The 22,164-nt window shown below is 38.0% G+C and overlaps 1 protein-coding gene across 1 annotated transcript in view; it reads left to right on the plus strand.

Annotated features, from left to right (window-relative positions):
• Positions 1 to 12,267: 12,267 nt before the first annotated feature.
• The window catches only part of Spta1 (spectrin alpha, erythrocytic 1), a 73,301-nt gene continuing 63,404 nt past the window's right edge, over positions 12,268 to 22,164 (plus strand). Inside the window, exons 1-8 of the mRNA XM_060364724.1 lie at positions 12,268 to 12,398; positions 13,583 to 13,819; positions 14,363 to 14,488; positions 16,981 to 17,121; positions 17,855 to 18,001; positions 19,240 to 19,373; positions 19,905 to 20,049; positions 21,885 to 22,039. Of these exons, the coding sequence (XP_060220707.1) occupies positions 12,375 to 12,398; positions 13,583 to 13,819; positions 14,363 to 14,488; positions 16,981 to 17,121; positions 17,855 to 18,001; positions 19,240 to 19,373; positions 19,905 to 20,049; positions 21,885 to 22,039 (1,109 nt within the window). The 5' untranslated portion in view covers positions 12,268 to 12,374. The remainder of the gene's footprint in view (positions 12,399 to 13,582; positions 13,820 to 14,362; positions 14,489 to 16,980; positions 17,122 to 17,854; positions 18,002 to 19,239; positions 19,374 to 19,904; positions 20,050 to 21,884; positions 22,040 to 22,164) is intronic.

Raw genomic sequence — 22,164 nt, forward strand, 5'->3', positions numbered from 1 at the left:
TCTCTTTCATTCTCACACCTCAGATTTTTTTATGACCCTATTACTGAAACTTGTTTCCTAAATGTCCCTGATACGCCAAATTTACAAATAAACTAAATTATGCATATTATATATTATTTATCGGATCATGTGTTCGTGTGTGTGTGTTCAAGCATGTAGAATGCATGTGTTTATGAGTGACAAGGCTAGAAATAGACATTAGATGTCTTCTTCCATTGCTTCCCTACCTTAATTTTTTGAGACAGTGTGTCTCACTGAATCAGGAGTTCATCCACTGACTGAACTGGCTGGCCAGGAAGCCTAAAAATCTATCATGTCCCATCCCAGCTGCTGGGCCCAGCTTTTGGAAATTTTTGTAAATCTGATGGATTCTTTTAATATTTATCCAATCCATCATATTTTGTGTATAACTTCAAATGTACGTTATGCCACTCCAGTTACGTGTAGTGACTTCGTCTTACTGAAGTTATCTTGATAAATACTTTAATTTTAACATAACCTGAACAGTTATTTGAAGAGTTGGAGTGAAGCTCAGTTGATAGAGTGCCAATCTAGCAAACATGAGGCCCTGGGAATGATCTTCACTTAGTACAAATAATAAACAACAAAAAAGAATGACAGCAAAGCTGATGTGGCAGTGCATATCTTTAACCACAGAACTTGAAAAGTAGAGGCAGGCATATCTCTGTGAGTTCAAGACCAATTTCTACTTAGAGAGTTCCAGGACAGCTGTGACTACATAAAGAAATCCTTGCTGATTGAGACTATACTAAGTTAGAGTTTTCATAAAACTACACTTTCTCTATCATGCCACTGTGTATAGAATTGAAGGACAACCTTAACCTAAAGACTGAATATTTGAATTTTGATCAAGAATCAACGAAGTTAAGTTATACACCAAATAATCATTTTTTATAATAAATTAAAATACAACCTTTTTTCAGTATGCTCTTGTGTCATGCATATTAAGCAATGTATATTAGTTCTATAAATGTCTGTTGAATTAACAAACCAGCATCACAAATCATCACACCAAACAAATCATCACACCAAGTTTTAATTGTTTTAGCCAATAAGCCAACATAATGAAGAGAAATCTACATTCAAGACACTTTTTCCCATTGGCTTTAACAATTCCATATTCTTTATGCTGCAGTGTTGTGGATTTCCTCTTTGGCAGCATGTTTCAGAAAGCCATTTTCTTGAGGACCTACACTTCAGTTTGGATGGAAGGAAGCTCATTACTCTGTATATACTGACAAAATATTACCCCTTTTCTTTCCTTCATGAACACAAACCCCGTAGTTGACAGCCTGCTTTCCTTGCTTCTGTACTATAAGCTTTCACTTTATTCCTAACTTCTATGGAAAGTAAAAAGTAAAAAGGACGGTCTTACATTTCAACAGTTAATGCCATTTATTGTTAAGCTCCACTGAAGAAAAGGAGGAAAATGAGAAAAGTTATGTGCTGTGAGAAGTCAAAGGAAGACTACACAGGATACTTCATTTTGGAAAGAAGAGAAAAACAAAGAAGGAATTCAGTCAATAGTGTTGGACCATATGATTATTTTTTTTCTTTCTGAGAATGTGTAACCTCACTTAACGTTATGAATTCCAAGTCATTGTATTTTCTTGAAATTTGTGATTTCACAAAATTTGCAGGAAAATTGTGTATTTTTAATACTCCTTACATACAAGTTAATATTTTTGCAGTATCATTATTAAAGTGACACTTAAGACTAAGTATTGTATGAAGAAATTATTCCATGTACTTTTCTGACCACTACATTCTTAAATTTTGTAATATGTAACTATATTTTAGACACAGACAATGCCTTTAGAAACTAATATAGCTAACTCTTACCTCTACACTTTACTCCATTGAAGCCACCCCTTCCTGATCCACACAGAATGGGTTATTTCTTAAAGTTTCGATATTGCCAGTTTGCTACCCTACCTAAGAACCTTCCACAGTCACTAGAACTTATTTTAGCACTTTCACTAACATGTGTGTGTTTGTGTATACATTGTAAATACAATCTTCATGAGTACATAGAATTTAAGACACATGCTTTCTGACTTGGATATAATGGATGTTACTAATGCATTCTCTGTTGACATTGAACATACTTGTTTAACAAAAGAGTCATTGAATTTATTAACACGATATTGTAAAAATAAAATAACAATGTGATTCCATACTTATATTTCTATTTTTTATAGTAATGCAATTTTCTACTTATTGCACATTAATATTTTTAAGATACTGTACTAATTGTCTCTTATATATTGTTTTTAGGAATAATTTTCAATATTAATTTTATTATTTCTGTTTTAAGAGGGACAAAATTGGCTTATGGTAGTTAAGTGACTTGACTAAGTGTATTTATTTTATAAAAAGCTAAGCTATAGTTCAACTCAAATCTAACCTTCTGCAGAAGCTTTGCTTTAACCACCATGAAGTATTTTCTAATACTCCTGCTTTGAGAAAGCTGAGAAGTACCATATTACCTGGAATATTAATCAGTTGACTGAGGCTCTATTTGATCTGTCTTGATGGGAATCACAAATAGTCAAGGCATTTGATATGGCCTGAGGTATGTCCAGGGACCCACGATGTCCCAGCCCAAACACTTACGGCTCTGGATCTTAAGAACTAGGAGCTTTTAGCTCCAAACTTCGGAATTCAGAAATGTTCAGTTCTTGATATTTAAGTCAGAGGCTACCTGTAATGGTTCTTGAATCCCAGTGCCATGCACTCACTGAACAGTGACCCACAACTCATTGGTAGTTGGTGATGGCCAGTGAAACAGATTTAAAATTCTACTTGTTAAAATCCTCAGGTCTTGGGTTCACATTATGGTTTTCAGGTCTTGAGGATCAAGACCCTCTCTGTTCTTGAAGGTTGGCATATCTGTGGGCATTCTGGACACTTCCAGGGATCAGCGCCTGCAGTCTCTCATCTTCAGCGCTTGCTTACAGCTTTCTGCCTCTCACACTCATTGCTTTCTGCCTGCTCTTCCTTGTCTTCTGCCAATTTTGTCTTCATGGTCCCTGCTCCCTAATGTTTCTATTCCCCTTTGCTGGAGGTTTTTCAATGCCTTCTTGTTGCCACTATTACTACTTCTCAGAGGCTGCTTTTGCTGATATCACTGCCTGCTCTTTGTGTTACCAGCTTAACATGCTCTACCAATTACACAGATCACACCAACGCAGGGAAAAATCTGCCTATTGAGCTGAATCTCACAAAACCAATAGAATGGGCTGACTTTTGGCTCACTCAATAAAGGAACTGAAAGCCTGATTTACAGAGGAAATTGTATTTGTATCAATCAACAAGGCTCCATTAGTCACAGTCCCTGCAGTACTAGATATCTCACTAATCACTTGCTTCTTACCAAGTTACTGAGGAAGTATTTTCCTTGAGTGATGATAGGTTCAGAGTCACCTATGTTTTCAGAGGCTTATCTTTATTTCAGGGCTCTTTCTAAAACCTATGTATTAAGTAAAATTTGTACATAGCTATCGTGACTGGAGAAAGGTCTTCTAAACAGACATCATAGCTTCAGTATTCATTACACCTGGAGTCAGGCTGTTACAATAGCATCTGTCCAAGCAAGGTCTTCTAAAACAGACATCATGACTACAATATTCATTGCACCTGCAGTCAGGCTGTTATAATGGCATCTGTCCAAGCAAAAAAACAAATATCTCAGTTAATTGTTCTCTGTTTGCTTAATGTAATCAGGCATATAAAAAATTCTAACCATTGTCAATCAAAGGTTCAAATCCACCCATCCCCCAACATTTAGTTTTATTTGAAGGAAAAAAAATGGCCTTGCAATAAATTTCTCTCATTAATATTAGCATTTTCAAAGTTATGTAGCAGTGTGTAACTGCTTACAAAGTGCACCTAAGAGGGTTGTGCCCCTCTAAACTCTCTTAAGGCTACATTAGAGAAGTGGTGATTTGGAATATCTGGGGCTCACTAAAACAGTGTATCTGTTACTTTTCTATTACTGTTGTGAAATACCATGACCAAGGCAACTTATAGAAGAAAGAGCTTATGGTTTATAGTTCCAGAGTGTTAGAGTCCATGATGGAGGAGCAGAGGAGGTAGGTGTCAGGCATGGCGGCTGGAGCAGTAGCTGAGAATTCACATCTTAAACCACAAGCATGAAGCAGAAAAGGTAAAATCAAAATGGCTTGAGTCTTTATATTCTCAGAGCCTGCCTCCAGTGAGATACCTCCTCCAGTGAGGCCTCATTTCCTAAATACCCCATATAGTACTATGACCTATGGATCACAGATTTTGCAAGACATCTTATTTAAAGCACCACAAACACCGAATGAGGAAACCATTCCTCTCTTGAATTTTTTTGGCCTGCGGCATCTGGTAGGATCTTTGCCCAATACCCATTATAAATTAAGACTCTTTAAACTTTTATATATGTGTTCCTGTGTATTTGGGGGAGCTTCTACAGTAGTAAACTTCCATATGACACTTTTCAAACATTTTCAGGGTTTTTTTCCCCTTTATTCCTCTTCTCCTTTTTTATTCCCCACCCTGATTTAACTCTTCCTGCTTCTCTTGTCCTCTTTAACTATACCACAGCATTCTTTCTTGGCTCGCTTGAAATGTCTCCCTTCCTATGAACCGTCACTAGTTTCCCAACTCCAGTAGGTACTCCATGTCGAACACACGTCTTAAGATTCAAGGTTAATACTCACACATAAGAGAAAGCATGAACACTCTGTTTATTCCTCTGGGCCTGGGTTAGCTCACATAGAGTGATCATTTCTTCCTCCAACTAGTTACTTTCAGCATTCATAATTTCATTTTTTAACAGCTAGATAATATTCAAATATGTAAAAAGTGCACATTTTTATTATCTATTCACCAGTTGAGAGAAATTTGAGCTGTTTCCATTTCCTGGCTACTGTGCAGGTATCTCTAGAGTAGGAGAGACTCCATTTGGGAAAATGGTCAACCTTGGTCACATACATTTCTGTTCATCATGGCAGCAGGCAGTGGAGGGATACCTAAGTGGCCAAAGTGCTGAGAATAATAAAAAAACAAGTGGGTACTTAGACCTAAATAGACCATTTATATTAGCCGCATCCCACCAAGGCTCAATGAACATGGAATACAAGTAGGTGGAAAGAATGGAAGAGCCAGAGAGTGATGGGTGGTACTGTGAAAATATGTACACTTCTGGCTCTCACACTTATACTAGATGTGAATCCAGCATCTAGTCTTACCTGTATAAGACCCTCATACGACCAAGCCAGCCAACATTCCTGCATAGACTGGACAGATATCTCCATAGCTTGCTCCCTACTGAGGAAGTATTTATTGTTGAGTTTCCAAGGAAGGGGAGACCATTCTTCTTGGAGGATGAGAATAGGTTAAACAACACATATTTATTTTCTCATAGGTCTAGACGTTAGAGAGTCTAAGATGAAGGTAAGAGGTAATTCACTTCTTGGTGAAGGTTCTCTTTCAGGATTATAGATGTTCACCTTGTATGTTTCCTCACATAGGAGGGAAGGAGGGAGAGAGGAGACAGAGAGAAAGAGAAAGAGAGAGAGAAAGAAAGAGAGAGAGAGTCACAGTATCTTTCTGAGAAAACCTGCTTTTTTCAATTTTTAAAATGGTTTATATTTGTATGCATATGTACTTGAGTGTGTGTGTGTGTGTGTGTGTGTGTGTGTGTGCGTGTGTGTGTGAGTGAGTCTGTGTATCACTTGAGTGTAGGCTACTAAGAATGCCGGAATAGGGTGTCAGATTGCACAGCACTGTAGTTACAAGCAGTTATAGTTGCCTGATATAGGTGCAGTGAACCAAACCTAGGTCCTCTGCAAGAGCAGTCAGTGTTTTTATCTGCTGAAACCATCTATCCAGCCCCAGATTTTTTAAATTACATATTCACAGGCTGTAACAGGCTGTAGATTGCCTACATAAATATATTAGTGATTAGTGTAAGTTCAGCTTACAAATTTGGTTAAGAGAGGGTCACAAAAATTTGGTTCAAAACATGGAGTTAATTCATAGCTTTGTCTTATTTTACTCATTTTTCTAAGCAAATGCACTATTATAGAAGCAAGAAGGCGCGGATGTGAATTATTTCCCAACAGAAAAGAAATGTCAGGGAAAAGGGTCCTGCTAATTATAGAAGCGTGCCTTTTGTAGCAGGGTTAATTAATTGTTCAAGGTGAATCTCATGGAATATATGGTTAGGAAACTCAAGCAATGAATGGATTTTGGAGAATTATGTATTCTTTAATGATTTCTCATTTTGGCACAATATATAGTACATGGAATGCAGCAAGCACTTAAATTTTGAATGAGAAAAAGAAAAATGAGGAAATTAGTAAAGTGAATAGTTAACTACTATTTAAAACTAGATGTCCAAGAAAACACACACACCAGTAAGAACTAGATAGTAATGGTTGAATTTGTAATCACTGTGTATTTTTCCCTTGTAGGAAAATGGGCTTTTGCTATCCCCCTTGCTTCTTGTCTACCTGATCATCAGCATGTGGAACTTTATGATCTTCTTTGCATCAAATTGGGCCCATACTTAGACAGCCCTATGCAATTTTTCATTAGTTTCTTCCTCTTCCTGGATATCTGATTTACAGCAACCATCCTCCCCAGAATGTCATCTGACCTTGTCAGTGATCAAGAAACCATCTTCTCAGCTGGTTGAATTAGCTAGATGCATTCCATTTGCTCTCTTGGTATCAGGTTTTCTCATGCTCATCAGTATGGGTGTGAAAAGATTTCTGACTGGGTTATGTGAACTGTAAACAGGGAAAACCGGCCTGGAGCTAGAGTGTAGTTGAGACATCCAGACCCCGAAAATCTAAATCTTGAGACCAGCAGGAGTAAAGGTTGCTTCCTCCCTGTTCTGAAGGTAATCATTTAGTCTAGGACCTGAAATCCCTCGCCATGCAAAGAAAGCATCCACAGCACTTCAGCCCCAGCTAGTAGTATACACTTGCCCCAAAAACCCCTACCCACTTTCCCAAGGTTTAGAAAGCCCTATTCTCCTCAATAAAGAGAGCTGTTTCACTGAATATCATCTAAGGGAGCTGTAACTCTGAAATCCTCAGAGAAGTCTCCCCTTTCCCCTCCCCCACCTAACCTCCCCCCCCCCCCCCCCCGGCACTTCCAGCAGGACTGGGATCCTGCAGACCCACTTGCTCCTGGCTTCGCTTCGTCCTTTCCAGCCTGGTATACAGTGGTGCCTGGGCGCCCCAGGAAGAAGCAGAATGCAGGACCACAACTGACTGCCTGTAACTTCCTCTAATACACAGGTTATAGCTCAGCTGTTCACCCAGCTGACCACTCGTTCTGATTGCCCATTCCTCTTTATGATTGCACTGTCATTTTATGGTTCAGATCACATTCAGAATATCTTCTGTGACACTGATCTCAAATGGGAATCTGGTGTGTGTGGACATGATTATAATAACACTGATCAAAGTTTGGACATCGTACGTGCTGTGGTGATCATCCCAACTGCAAAGCTCATGACCTTGGGTTGTGTGTGTGTGTGTGTGTGTGTGTGTGTGTGTGTGTGTAAGCCAGGATTCTCCAGGGGAGCAAAACTGACAATATATACTATAAAAGGAATGTGTAAGATTGGCTTCCATGCTATGGGCAGGGTATAGACTAACAATAGCTGTCGACCCACTGAAGAGGCTAGGAACGTGGTAGCTACTTAGTCAACAGGGCTGAATGCCTCAGCAGTCTCCGACACTGAAGACATGGAGAGCTCCTAGATAGCTGCTCATCTTCAGGCCATACTGAAAAACCGACAAGGCTTAGTTTCTATGTTAGCAAAGGCTGGCAGGAACAGCTATAAACTACATGCACTCACCAGCAATGATGGAAGACAGGCAGGCAAAATCAAAAACTTATTACATCTTGGCTGCCACCAAGAGGCGCTGCTACTCTGCAGGAGCAGTAAGCTCTCCTGGGAGAGCTCCAGTTATGCTCCTAGGTGATACCTTCACAAAGCCACCTGGAGATGTAGCTCTCAGTCAGATCCATTGAATCAAGTGAACAGTCGTATTTAACTATCACAGTATGGATCCCTCCATTAAGCATCCACTCTGCTGGCAGACACACAAAAAGGCCCTTTTAAACCTCAGCCTCCCACTTTGCTCTTTTCTGAATATTGTTTGAGAATGTGCTTATGCTGCTCAATTTTCCCTTTTCGGAGACACGGCTGTCAGCTCTAGGTTTGCAGTGTTTGCTGCATTCTTCAACTGAATTTCTATGCTCCAAAAAGAAAGAAAACCATAAAAAAAAAAGAAAGAAAAAAAGCTTAAAAATAAAAAAGCATGCATGCCATTCTAATGTACTGCTGCATATGTCAATTAGGACAAAATGCACACCATTTGCACGTGGAACTGTCTACAATTATGTTTTCAGTGTTTGTTGTAGCCGAGTTGGTTCTGTGCATAGATGGTCAAAGGAGTTCTTAGCAGCTCATGCTACAAGTATGAAGAGTAAATGTTCTCGGAGGTTGGCGAGCCACAGATGCACAGAAGGGGAGACAAAACAACACTCTCCTAACCAGTTAATTTTGAACCAAGGGAAGTCATGCAAGATGCCATATCTTCTCTGAAATTTTCTCTTCTAAACCACTGAAATATAAGTAAGCTTACCTTTCTGTTTCAATATTGCACATTGCTTAACCCTCTATTTAGCATGGTGTTATTTTCTTATCTTATAATTTACCTGGCCTATGTGCCTTCTGATTAAGAAGGTGATTTTAGGTACCCATTTAAATTATCTCCATATCCACAATGTCTGAGAGAATGTTTTATCTACCAAAACAATGAATGATGGTTTGTTAAAAGAGTAAATGAATAATTAGGGGCAAACTTTATCGTTGAAGTTATAGGAGAAGAAAACCTCAGACAATTCTCACAATTGGAAGAGAATCATAGGTAGCAGAGAAAAAGCAAAAAGAAAATGTATTTGTGAATAGAAGATTTTAGTAGCACAGCAAAGCCACAAGCCAATACAGCAACCCAATTCAAATCAATTGGCAGAGATTTGAAGGTATGACTATGATTTTCATGATAGATTGGAAATAAAGAAATAGAAATAAGGAATGAATTTTCAACCAGAGCTAAGGAGTGAATAACTTCAGTTGTTAGGAGCTGAAACAGATGGTTAACACAGAACAATCTTCTTTGCTTGTGTGGTAGTGATACCTGCCTGTAATTCCAGCAGGCAGAAAGCCAAGGCAGGGCGGACTAAAGTCCCAGGCCAGTTTGAGTTATGTTGGGAAATTCTATGCCGCCAAGGAAATACATTTTTTTTCATTTTCTGGACAACATGTTCCACTATCTTGACTCGTTTTGTAGACAAAAATCAAAGAAAAATTTAAATATGAAGTAGCTCCAGAAAAGTAAAGGTGAAATTTTCAGAGACTAGATGAATGACAAATTCTATTGTGTGGGAAATATTAGTTTTGCATTAAATGTAATGTGTTTGTCTGTATTGACAAATCTGTACAGAAAACTTGACTCCAGAATAAGTTTACAGTATAGAAACTGTAAATGTTTGACTGTGAAGCTCTTGGATCTGCTGAGCCCAAGAGGAGGACATCACCACCTCACTTTGTTCTGACGTCTGAGCCTGGCTGAAGCAAGCTGCTCAGGGCTGATTACTGCTATATGAATATAGATCTGCCCGGAGCTGATAACCAAGGCCGAGAACGACAGCCCTCCATATCACCCCACCCATGCACAGGAGACTTCTCTTGTAAAAATCGTTCATTTCATAATTTCCCTAAGGTTTGATTAAAAAAACAAGTCGGAAAAATAAACAATGTCATTTAAAATTTAAAAGTACTTTTTGCAGTCAATAATGGACCATTAGTCTTGTCATTAAAGGTCTTCTAAGGCTATTTTCCTGTAATTATATTTGAACACATTTGAATTACTCTAATTAGTACTTTTTAATTAAATAATTATCTCCCTGTGCCTTCTCATTAACCTACCTATACACGAACAGTTCTGGATTTTAATTAACAGATTAATATTCCTTTACGTACCTCACTAACTGAACAGTTTTTGACTGTTTAGTCTTTCTGTGGAATACGCCAAGCCCTCTTTTCTAAGATTTTATAAAATTTGAGGTTATGATTACAACATTTCTCTGTTCTCTTTTCTCCTTCCCAACTCTCCCATATATCTCTGATGGCTTGTTTTCAAATGTATGGCTTTTTACATTAATTGTTGTCACATGCATACACACACACACACACACACACATTTATACCTAAATATAACCTGCTCAGTAGATGTAATGTTACTTGTGTGTATGTTTCATGGGCTGACCTTTTGGTATGGGATAAACAATTGGTATGTTTCTTCTTGGAAAAGTCTACTTCTTGCACTCTCAGCACTCCTTAGTTGCCTGTAGTTCTTTGTCTAGGGTTAAGGTCTCCTGAGCTTTCCACCCGCTGTGACATGTCTATTGGGCTTATCTTTGTACATCTCATGTTTAGGTGTTTTGGTGAGACTTTATGTTTTAGTCAAATATATTTTAATTTCTTTCCTTCCCTTGTATAGGTTCCCCTGGGATTTTGTTGATTGCTTTCTTGACTGTTCAGAAGCTTTTCAATTTAATGTGCCGCTTGTCTTCCGTGGTTCCTGCTTTTTCATTTTCAGACTCAAGAGTTTATTACCTAGACCAATTTCATGAAACTCCTGCATATTTTATTCTAAGAGTTTTATATAGTTTTAATCTATTCAAATAAAAAATGTATGGAAAAACAAAGGCACCAGTTTAGTAAACATGTCATATAACATATATGCCTAGAGCTGAAATGAGGAAAAGAAAATATTTTATTTTTATCCCAGAGATGTGTTTAATATCTACCAGATAGACTGATGTGATTAGTTCATATTAAAATTATAATTTTAATTTTATGGGTGAAAACATAACAATTAGATACAATACAAAGATTTATCTTGTAGCTACGGCTTTGATATATTCAAATAATGAGTCAAGACTACACCAATACGAATGTCGTGACATTCTGCTTCTTGCTGTTTCAGTCAGTCTTCGGTTAGGCCATCAACATTTACGGTTCTGAGCTCTACTCTCTGGAGCCATACCACCCTAAGTTCAGAACGTTTAGCAATTTATAATCACATGGGCACACACACACACACACACACACTGACATACACAGAGAGAGAGAGTGGCCCAACTGACAGGGCTGGGTGTCAGGAAACAAAAGTGTCTTCATTATATGAAAGGGGTAAGTGTAATACAAAACTGTTGGAAGAAAAACTGGGAGAAAGCTTCATGACAGGCCTTGACAATGATTTCTGGGACACAGGAGCAAAAAGATGAAGGTGCAGCTGGCTAGCGCCACTGCCTTGTGGTAGAGTATTAAACAATGTTTGCTTATATTTTGCTTTCTTGTTTTTCTTTAGTAAAGTAACCTAAAAGAATAAACCTGGTAAAGGAAGTTCTGTCTACTTATATATGTAAAATAGTGTGGTTTCTGCCCGTATCTTAGGCATGTTTAAACATGCTATGAATAATTTATGTAGATTTTCAAATGATAATTATTGCTTCATTAATTTTAAAATAAACACATCTATATATCTTACTGTTCCGGTACCTTCTACTTGAATGATTAAAGGTAAAGCTAGAACATATTTTTAAGAATCTGTTTTATGAGGTCACAAATAACATCTTTCAATTTTCAGAAAGATCCTGAAGCAAAATTTCAAATAAATTATTGACTAAAAGACATTTTATTACTTGAAATTGTATCTTGTCAAACAAATTTAGTTGTACTTCCTAGAAAGAGATCAGAATGAGAAAGCTATGTCCTCACTGATTTTTTTTTTTTTTTTTTTTTTTTTTTTTTTTTTTTTTTAGCTCTTTAGGGTGGAATCAGAAGAAATGGCTCACTGGAAGTCATTCCTGGTTTATAAATTATCTAGCCTTAGCAGATTTAAGAAAAAATAAAACACAACCTAGCACAGTCACTTGCCTTTCACCAGTCACTGTTTTTCCTCCTTACTTTTGCATATGAAAACTTTTCTATTCTTTTTAAAATTCCTGTTGAGGTCCTGAGAGCCACAGCCCCCCAAAACTGCTGAGTCACCTTGTCTGTGGAAGTCAGCTGCTGCCTCAGCTGAGTATGTCCCCTGGAGATAGTGCTGATTGTCCATGCTTGGCGGGATTCTAAAACATTTTTTCTCTTGGTCTTTGCCACATTCACATTTCTGACATCCAATTAGAAGTGGACTTAGACACTCAAAGAATATTTTTTTCTCTTTTAGCTGCATTTCATCTGGCAAAGTTTTAGACTTTAAGGAGAGATGGAGCACCCTCCAAAGGAAACTGTGAGTACAGATGAATTCTCATCCCTGGGGATATTAGGAAAGCTGACTCCTCTGAACCTTCTACTCCATCTTCACAGGGCCATTAAAATTATACTTATTTGACCTTAAAGCAGCAGAGAACTTTGATTTTAAATCTTTTGTGAATGTTTCACTTCTAAAAATAGCCTAGAACTTTATATAATACATAATATAACCTATATAATAAGAAAAATTCCACAATTACTTGTTAAAGTCAGATATATCATATGGAAAACTAGTAGGTAATTTGAAAACAATTAAAATCTTTAAAAGTTTGTGTCTCTGTGGAATGACTTAATTTTATAGTCATCTCAGTAATTACTGTCCATAAAACTATTTTAGAAAGTTAAACATTGAAATATAAATTCTGTACTGCATGCTTTGGATATAAGAAGCAGGGAGAGTGGTGCCCTATAGAATATTTCATGGATATTGTTATACACAGCTGGCTTTCTTTAAATGAAAGCATAATTTTCTGTTGACAAATAATACAGTATTTTAAATTCCCCAAACCAATTAGTAAAACATTATTTACAATTTGTAACAAATGAGTAGAATACAGGTTGTATTTAGATTTTTTTTAATATTACTTTTAGTAAAAAAAAAAAAAAAGAAAAGAAAAGTACATAATACATGAGCTAGACTTTTAAGTAAGAAGAAAAGCACTCAAATTTGTGTGTGTGATTCCTTAAAGTAATCGCAAACCAACCCTGACTATTCCTTAACTTTACAGCATGAGCCTCACTTATTAATGCTGTTTAGTCTTTGAAGGGTATAGGATAGCATTTCTTTATTGTCTATCTAAAATTCTGTAATGTTGCTTCAGCAATCCAAATATTTTCTTTCTATAGAAAATGTTGGATGACTAAGAACAATTAATCTAAACAACAGCTATTTACACAGTTTTAAAAATTATACTTAAAAATTTATATTACAGCCCCCACCAATGATATGAAATTAACAGGCCTAACAATGTGCACACATAGATTCTATGTGGGTGAAGCCTTGGGATATATAAGAGAGATAGTATTCTAAATAACTAGCAACAGTTAGAGCCATTACTTATTTTTCTTTGTATAATTTTTAATTGACATAGTAACAACACTCATAGTATTTTGGTATACAGAATAGTATTTCAAAACATGAAGAGACTTTTTAACTTATAGGCAGGGGAAAGCAGTGGACCAAAGGTTTTGGAAACAGCAGAAGAAATCCAGCAGAGACGACAGGAGGTGTTAGACCAGTACCAGAGGTTCAAGCAACGCGTTGCTGAGAGGGGTCAGAAGCTTGAAGAGTCTTACCACTATCAAGTTTTCAGGAGAGATGCAGATGACCTGGAGAAGTGGATCATGGAGAAGCTTGAGATTGCAAAGGATAAGTCCTATGAACCCACAAATATACAGGTGACTCAGTCCCCCAGATGTTCCCAGAAGTGACCCTAGTTCTCTAGAGAATGAAATGAGCCTTTTACTCTATGATAATATTGAGGGGCGGGAGTAAGTACTACTTGATTTCTATATGTACAGAACAAAGCCAAACTGTGGAATGTGAAGTTGCAAAGTTCAGTTAAGATAGAAGCTAAAGTTACTCCTTCTTTATAATGTTTGAAAGATGAGATAGAAGAAAGAAAAAAAATGACAGTATATCAGTTGTTGATAATACAGTCGTACCGCATCAAATTGAAGTCATTCAGAACTAACATTTTTATAATTATGTAGATGTTTTAGAAAGATTAGTCTGTTATAGATAAAAGGTATACCTCTAAATTTTCTAAGCCTCCCTCTTCTTAACTTTTAGAATCTTATCTGCAAATAAAACTCATCCTGGACATCATTTTATAGTAGCTTATTAGACAAAATAGTGGCTGAAAGTACAAAAACTTTCGACATACCATGTGTTTTCAATATTGTGACATTAATGATGAATCGGTTATTTCTAAACCGCAGGGGAAATATCAAAAGCATGAGTCCTTTGTGGCAGAGGTACAAGCCAAATCAAGAGTGCTTCCTGAGCTTGAAGAAATCAGGGAAACTAGATTTGCAGAAGATCATTTTGCCCATGAAGCCACCAAGGTAAATGGATGGTAGAGTCTCAATTTTAGTTGCTGATTGTGTTATCAGGGTTTCAGTGGACTGTGCTGGATAAACGTCAGTGTAGCTGCCTTAGAACAAAAGCTAAGAGCTCTTGCTCCTTATTGAAATTGTCACAGATGAAATGATAAAAACCCTTGTCTTGAATAGGTGGAGAAGAACTATGGTATGGAAATACCATTGGGCAGTCCTTTACACTTGCCTTATGTCAAGATCAAGCTCACTTCAGCCTACCCCACACTTCCCAGTTAAAATGACTTTTCTAAAGAGTCTTATATTAATTATCAATTTTGAATTCAAAGTGATGTTTACTCATTTGATTCTTCTTTGATATCTTCGTGTTTGCCAGTGAGGGTTTTTTCTTTTTCTTTTTTCTTTTCTCACACAAGACTCCTCATTTGTGAAAGCATACTTTTCTTCCTATTTACAAAACAAAAAACAGAACAGTACCAAAATCTAACAACTTCAGAAAAATTTTCCTTGGATAGACTTAAAGATCACAGTCATTTTAACAACCATTGACCACCTATTCTTAATGACACAACTACTTTCGGAGTAAATCATATATTCTTCCTTTTGTATGAGTAAAATTTCAGCTTATGTTTTAAAAAGCAATTTATAAGACATAACTTACAACTGAGGCTTGTCTTTCTATATGCAGCATAAACAGCCTATTTTATGTTAATGTTAGCAAAAAATAAAATAAACTAAATTTTAACTAGAAATATAATCTAATTAGAAAAAAATGTATAACCAAGAAAACATCAAGTCTTTTCCATTTGTTTAAAATAGAAAGAACATTTATATTATACTGCTCTGTGTAAACTCTTATATTAATTAAAGTATTTAAAACTGGATATGATGGTGTATGCCTATAATCTCAGAGTGACGACATGGAGACAGAGGGTGGTAAGTTCAAGTCTAGTCCAGGCTACTGTCTTAGTTAGGGTTTTACTCCTTTGAAGAGACACAATACCATGACAACTCTTATAAAGGAAACATTTAATTGGGGCTGGCTTACAGTCCAGTGGTTTAGTCCATTATCATCTTGGCAGGAAGCATACCAGCATGCAGGCAGACAAGGTTCTGGAAGAACCAAGAGTTCTACATCTTGATCTACAGGCAGCAGAAGGAGACTGTGCCACACTGGGCTTAGCTTGAGCATGGGAGACCTTGAACCCGCCCCTATAGTTTCACACTTCTTCCAACAAGGCTATACCTCCTAATAGTGCCATTCTCTGTCTGCCAAACAAACACATGAGTCTATGGGGACCATACCTATTCAAAGCATCAAATCTACAGAGTGAGACGTTGTTTTCTAAAACTTATGAGTAAAACAAAACAAAAATGTCTGAGAAGTGTTTAAAACAACCATCTGTTACCACTGCTGAGGTTCTGCTGGACACCACAGCAGAGTTCAGAGTAATATGTCCTATGTACTACACTGAACAAAGGTCAAAGATACATGGTTCTTAAAATGACGGTTGGGTGCTAATCAGGTTCACATAATTAGTGGATCAGGATGTTCTGGTCTGCTCTGGCATTCAGTTTCCTCTATACGTTGTCAAACTATGTAGTACCAAAGTGTTCTTTCCGTTTTAATGAAAGCGTTTTCCAATTATTCAGCAAAACTGTTTTGTATGCTACACTTTAACCATTCTCTATCTACTGTCTACCCATCAGGAGTCTTTCTGTCCTTAAGGCTCAATCAGGAAGAGTGCTTCCCCCAATGCAAACTTCCCCCAAGTCATGGTTTTTCCCATTTTGCCATCTTACTGCTTGTGTTTTTCAATTCTTTACAAGGTCAAGACATTTCAATAGAATTTTCTCTTATTGAAGATTGCATTTGGTTTAGCTTAGTTACTATTTTCATTCGTATTTTTCTCTCATTAGATATTTGTTGAGCAATTAGTACAGGAATGAATAGGAGAGGTTGTTTTCTATTACACCCCAAATACTGTTTCTCCCCTCCCCTTCCCAATCCTTCCCCTCCACCAGTTGCCTGCATCCACTTCTTCTCCCTTTCTCTTCAGGGAGGCCTCCCATGGTTATCAACCAGCCTTGGCACATCAAGTTGCAGTACAACTAGGCATATCTTCTCCTCCTGAGGCCAGACAAGGCAGCCCACTGGGGGGAACAGAGTCAAAGAAGACCCCTGATCCTCCTGTTAGGAGTCCCACATGAAGACCAAGCTGCACAACAGTTACATGCATGCAGGGGGCCTCGGTCAGTCCCAAGCATGCTCACTGTTGGCAGCTCAGTCTATGTGTGCATTTCTGTATGTGTTTGAGTGTGTGCCTTTAGGTGTGTGTGCATGAGTGTATGTGTGTGGTCTGTAGCATAGTGCGTTTTTAGAGATCAGTTTTCTCTTTCCACCATAATTTTCAGGGATTGGGTTGTAGGGTTTGGAAGGCAAAGGCTTTTAACCCCTGAACTATTTGCTAGCCCAACCGTTCTGTCTCTTTCCCTTAAAGACCCATCTGAAGGAACTTCGCCACCTGTGGGATCTGCTCTGGGAGTTGACCCAAGAGAAAAGTGATGTGCTGCTGCGGGCGCTCAAGTTCTACCAATACTTGCAAGAGTGTGAAGACATCCTGGAGTGGATCAAAGAGAAGGTACAGGACTACATACTTGTGGGTGCTCTGGTGGCTCCGTCCAAACACTCCAGAGTAACTTTCTACTTCTTACTTTGGTAGCTTTACTAGTTGAGAAATCTGTTCCTAATTTTCATTATTTGGAGAAAAGGTAAATTCTGGCAAAGATTTGGGAAGATTCTGAAGATTAATGGTATAGGGAATGAGCCTAAATCTATGGCCATGATTATGACAAAACCAAGCCTCATGCCACACTTTAAATATGTATGGTCCAGGCTCATTACTCTTCCTATGCTGTTTTTCTTACACTCTGAGACTTGACTGAACTAATTTTCAACTATTGTTTCTCAGTATCTACAACCATGGCTTTTAAAATTTTCTCTAAATACTTCAAATATAGTACCTCAGTTGGGACTGGAGTTTTACACACACAAGAGCTCAATGCAGTGCTTCTTGAGGATGCTTGATTCTAAAGGAGGCAGAGTGGGGGGATTTGTTCCCTCATCTTCTAAAACATACAAGAAACTTCCAGAGGCTTGACCAGCAATACCTTTAATCTCATAAAAAGATTACCCTCAAAAGACACTGGTTCCCAGACCAAGGTGCCATCCCAAGACATACTCCTGCTTTTGACTCTTCTCAGAAAGGGTTCCCATATGAGTTATCCTGAGAAGTAAACAGGGACTTGGGGCTTTTGACTTGCAGAAAGTTCTGAAATTGACTAGTGATTCTGTGAACTTTTCCATGATCTCAGGAAGCTATAGTGACATTAGTGGAGCTGGGTGATGACTGGGAGCGAACTGAAGTCCTACATAAGAAGTTTGAAGAGTTCCAGGAAGAACTGACTGCTCGGAAGGGAAAAGTGGACAGAGTGAACCAGTATGCTAATGAGTGTGCCCAGGTAAGGTGGAAACAAAAGAGGCCTTCCAGAGCAAGAACTCCTTTCGGGCCTCTAGCAGACAGGATACAAGGGAAATGTGTCATTGTAAGAAAGCAGAAGGATGCACGTGCATGGAGCAACATGCCATGAGCAGCTTCTTCTCTCCTCCAGTGCCACCTTCCCCTCTCTGGTCCATGAGAATGGTAGTACACACTTGTCTCTGTGTGTGTTTAAGAAAAAGAAATAGCGAGGCAGAGAAAATTAAATCCTACAAGTAGCAGAGGCCATTTCTGTACCACAAAGCTAATTGATTGAGTGCTTTATTATTAACTACTCTTCATGAGAGACGTAAGACTAACATAGCATAGAATTTATAATAATGTTTGCCTGTCAACATATATGTGTCATATATCTGTGTGTACATATGTGTGTATATTATATACATATATGATACTTACATGCACTGTCAATAGATAATATTGTATAAGAGAGTGAGAGGGGGATGGAGATACACTCTCATCTAATTTTAAAGCAATGTTCACATAAGTTCACAATGTTGAGTTAACTAAGATTTAGTATGAGGTTAAATAACCCTAATATACAAGACAAAATTGAGACACTTGATTGTATGTCTGTATGTATAATAAGACTTATATTTATGCATACATACAGGTATATGTAATAGTATAATATAATATATGCACATTGTACAGAGTATTTAGGTTTCATGTGCTCTCGGCTCTATGGTGAACTTATTAACAGATGTGTTAGCAGCAGCAAGGATTCAGAATGAACAGAAACTAGAAAAAAGTAAGGAAATAATTGCTCGCCAATTTTCTCAAGGCCATTTGCTCAGCCGTTCCTACATTTTTTTGTCTTAACCAATTTTTTTATATTAAAATCTCTCGTTTATTTATTTACTACCTTCTAAAACAACCACCATAAAACTTAGAATGAGTGTATTTTTGTGCATGGCTCAGTGAGCCCGCTGTTGAGCTGCTTGGCTGGGCCGTTCTGATGTCGCCTGGTATGGTGCATGGCTGCAGTTAATTTGGCGGCTGAGTTGGAGTAGAGGGCATAAGACAACTTCATTCTGATTTGAGGCCTTGGTGCGTATGGCAAAGGCTTTCTCTACGTGGTTTTCTATTGTTTAAAGGGTCATGTGTCGTTTTATACCGGGGTGACAAGGTATGATGTACAAAGGTCACTGCTAAGGTGATTTGGGGTATGATATCATCTTCATTGGTCTCCCTTCTTAGGAAAAGCATCCCAAGTTACCTGAGATAACAGCAAAGCAGGAAGAAGTCAATGCTGCCTGGGATCGTCTCTGGAATATGGCTCTCAAGAGACGAGAAAGTCTGTCGAATGCCGCAGACCTCCAACGATTCAAAAGGTGTGGTGCTGAAAGTGTAGCACAGTGTGCAGAGGGCTGGCCTAGCACAGCAGGGGCCCTGGTTCTGATCCCCATCACCACCCGAAGTAGAATATACAGGCCAAGAAACTGTAATCCATTCCAGAAGTGGAAGCTGCTGGCTGAAGGCTTCAAAAAGTGTGGGCTTGGCTCTTGTTGATGCATGGCTCTTGATTTAAAAAAAAAAAAAAATAGCGCGGCTGAATTAATTGCCTCTGTGGAGTGTAAGAATTAGATGAGTTGGAGGGCAAGAGTGGCATTCATGAATAACTTCTCACAGGCCAGACACGAGAAGTGTCTCTGGCAGCTAAGAGTCAAGAACCTTTGGCGAGAACATCTCAGTGGGGAAAAATACTGACAAAACAAGAATTTTTTAAGTCTCCCATAAAACTCTAGTTTGTTGAAAAGGAGTTGTTGTTACCTGTGGTAACTAAGCTAGTCCTATGGTGAGTGCTGTGGGTCTGTCTGGCCTGCCATGCCTGTCTTATTGGTGCTCATGACATTGTCTGGTAGGGATGTCAATGAAGCTGTCCAGTGGATGGAGGAGAAGGAGCCTCTCCTCACCTCTGAAGACTATGGCAAAGATCTTGTTAGTTCTGAGGCACTGTTTCACAGTCACAAGAGGCTGGAGAGGAATCTTGCTGTCATGGATGACAAGGTAAGCCTCTGTTGGGGAATGGCTAGGCTCCAGGCATAGAAAAGGTGTGGGGTGAGCCTCCTGCCTAGTACATCTTCAAGAAGACACAGTGAATTCACTCTTTTCAATAAAGGATGGATTCTTCTGTGGCATTGTAGTATGCCTCCTCATTCTAAGTCATATTTGTTCATCAACGCCACTTATTTTAACTCAGGTTACACACGCACACGTACACGCACATGTTTCATATGCTGTGGTGTTTTGTGTTATGATTTACAACTAAACAAAATACCTCCGAGGACAGTCTGTTTATCTTTCTCATCTTGGGACTAGACTATTCCCTCTGAACACAGTTCTTCTGTTGCAGGTGGACCCTGGTTTTTGCCCTTTACACTGTAAATCAGAGAATTTTCTTCTTTCATAATGAACTTTAAATTCTACACTACATTTTAATCTTCCTTCTAAAAGCTGAAAAGCTGTCATTTCTACATCTAGAGGAACAAACACAGGCATACTAGAACTCAGAGCAAGCCTATATTCGTCAACAATTTCCATCCTTTATTCCTTCCTCTATTACTGACATTTCTACCACTGTGGCCACAATACCCTGCAGAAACTATTCAAGGGTAGACACACTTACTTTGGATCATAGTTTCAGAGACTTCAGTCCACAATTTCTTGACCTCATGTGCCTTGAAAGAACATCATGGTAATGGAAAAGTGTGGTAGAGAAGAGCCGTTTACTTCATGGCTGATGGGGAAGTTGAGAAGACTTCACAATAAAGGTATAGAGTAAAATAGAGCTCCAACAAACATGCTCCCAGTTACCTGCTTTCTGCAGCTAGAAGCAGCCTCTTATCTTCAACACCCCCCAAATACAAGATTATGAGTCCCTCAAGAGATTGATTTACTGGCTAGTTAGTTAGTTAGTTTGTTATTTTCTCATTATCTCTGGAAACACTGTTCTCACAGACAGCCATAGAGGTGCTTTACTAGGTTAGAACTTTATCAACCCAATCATATTGGTAGTTAAAACTTAACATAATACTGCATTCATAACTTTACCTACAATTAAGGTAGATACTCTTGTTTCCAGTGAAGAGCCAGAATACAGAAAGATGACACCTGTTTGGTTTGAATAAAGCCATGTTCCGGTGACCATTTCCACCATTCTGCTTTCATTCTTCTTCATTTCTTGTTTTGTTCTTAGCCTTTTTTTGCAATAATAAATGCTGGAGTTACAGGATTTAATGTCTTATGATAACAAAACCTCAAACTCTCAACAATATTTTATTACGTTTGAGAATAATGGCAGAAATAACAGTGACACATGAAAAGTCACCTGTGTCTACACTTTTCTATAGTATCCCTGGCCTGCAGCCCTAAAGGAGTTATGTGGTTTTTTGTTGTTATTGTTTGGGCAAAAATGTCCTTTCTGACTATGCGATAACAGCACAGAGAGTTGATGCAATATTAACTTTTTGTTAAACCTTGCTTCAGACGAGAGCTAAATGACTGAATGAGTCAAACAGTACTTCTCTGTTGTCACTCATATAACATAGGGATAAGAACAATTTCTCAAAAAAGAGAAACAAAAAAAGAAGAAAAAACCAGTTTTTTATGATATTATTAAATAAACAATGTAAAATGAGGAAATGTTTGTAAAATGCTATACATGATAAGGATTTGAAAATTATTGTTCATGGGCTATTTTGTATTAATCAAGTGTGTTAATATAAATATACTCTTCAATTATTACTGTTCAAATGATTGTTTTTATTACAATTTCTCCCATAAAACTCTTCCAGGAGTCACAGTGCTCGGGTTTTTTAGTAGGCTTCTTTTTTATTCCGAAGGTGAAGGAGTTATGTGCCAAAGCAGACAAGCTGATGATTTCCCATCCTTCAGATGCCCCCCAAGTCCAGCAGATGAAAGCAGATCTGGTCTCCAACTGGGAACGCATCCGTGCCTTGGCCACTAACAGATATGCAAAGCTGAAGGCTTCCTATGGGTCAGAACTTGTGCATGTTTTTCTACCTCTTCCGGAGGGTGGGGGAGCAAAGGAAAAAAAATGCTGAAAGGACTTAGGTCTCCTGCCTACTATTATAAAGTAGCCTATAAAACTGGAAAACTCTT

The sequence above is a fragment of the Meriones unguiculatus genome, chromosome 11 (genome assembly GCF_030254825.1).
Source record: "Meriones unguiculatus strain TT.TT164.6M chromosome 11, Bangor_MerUng_6.1, whole genome shotgun sequence".
NCBI lineage: Eukaryota > Metazoa > Chordata > Mammalia > Rodentia > Muridae > Meriones > Meriones unguiculatus.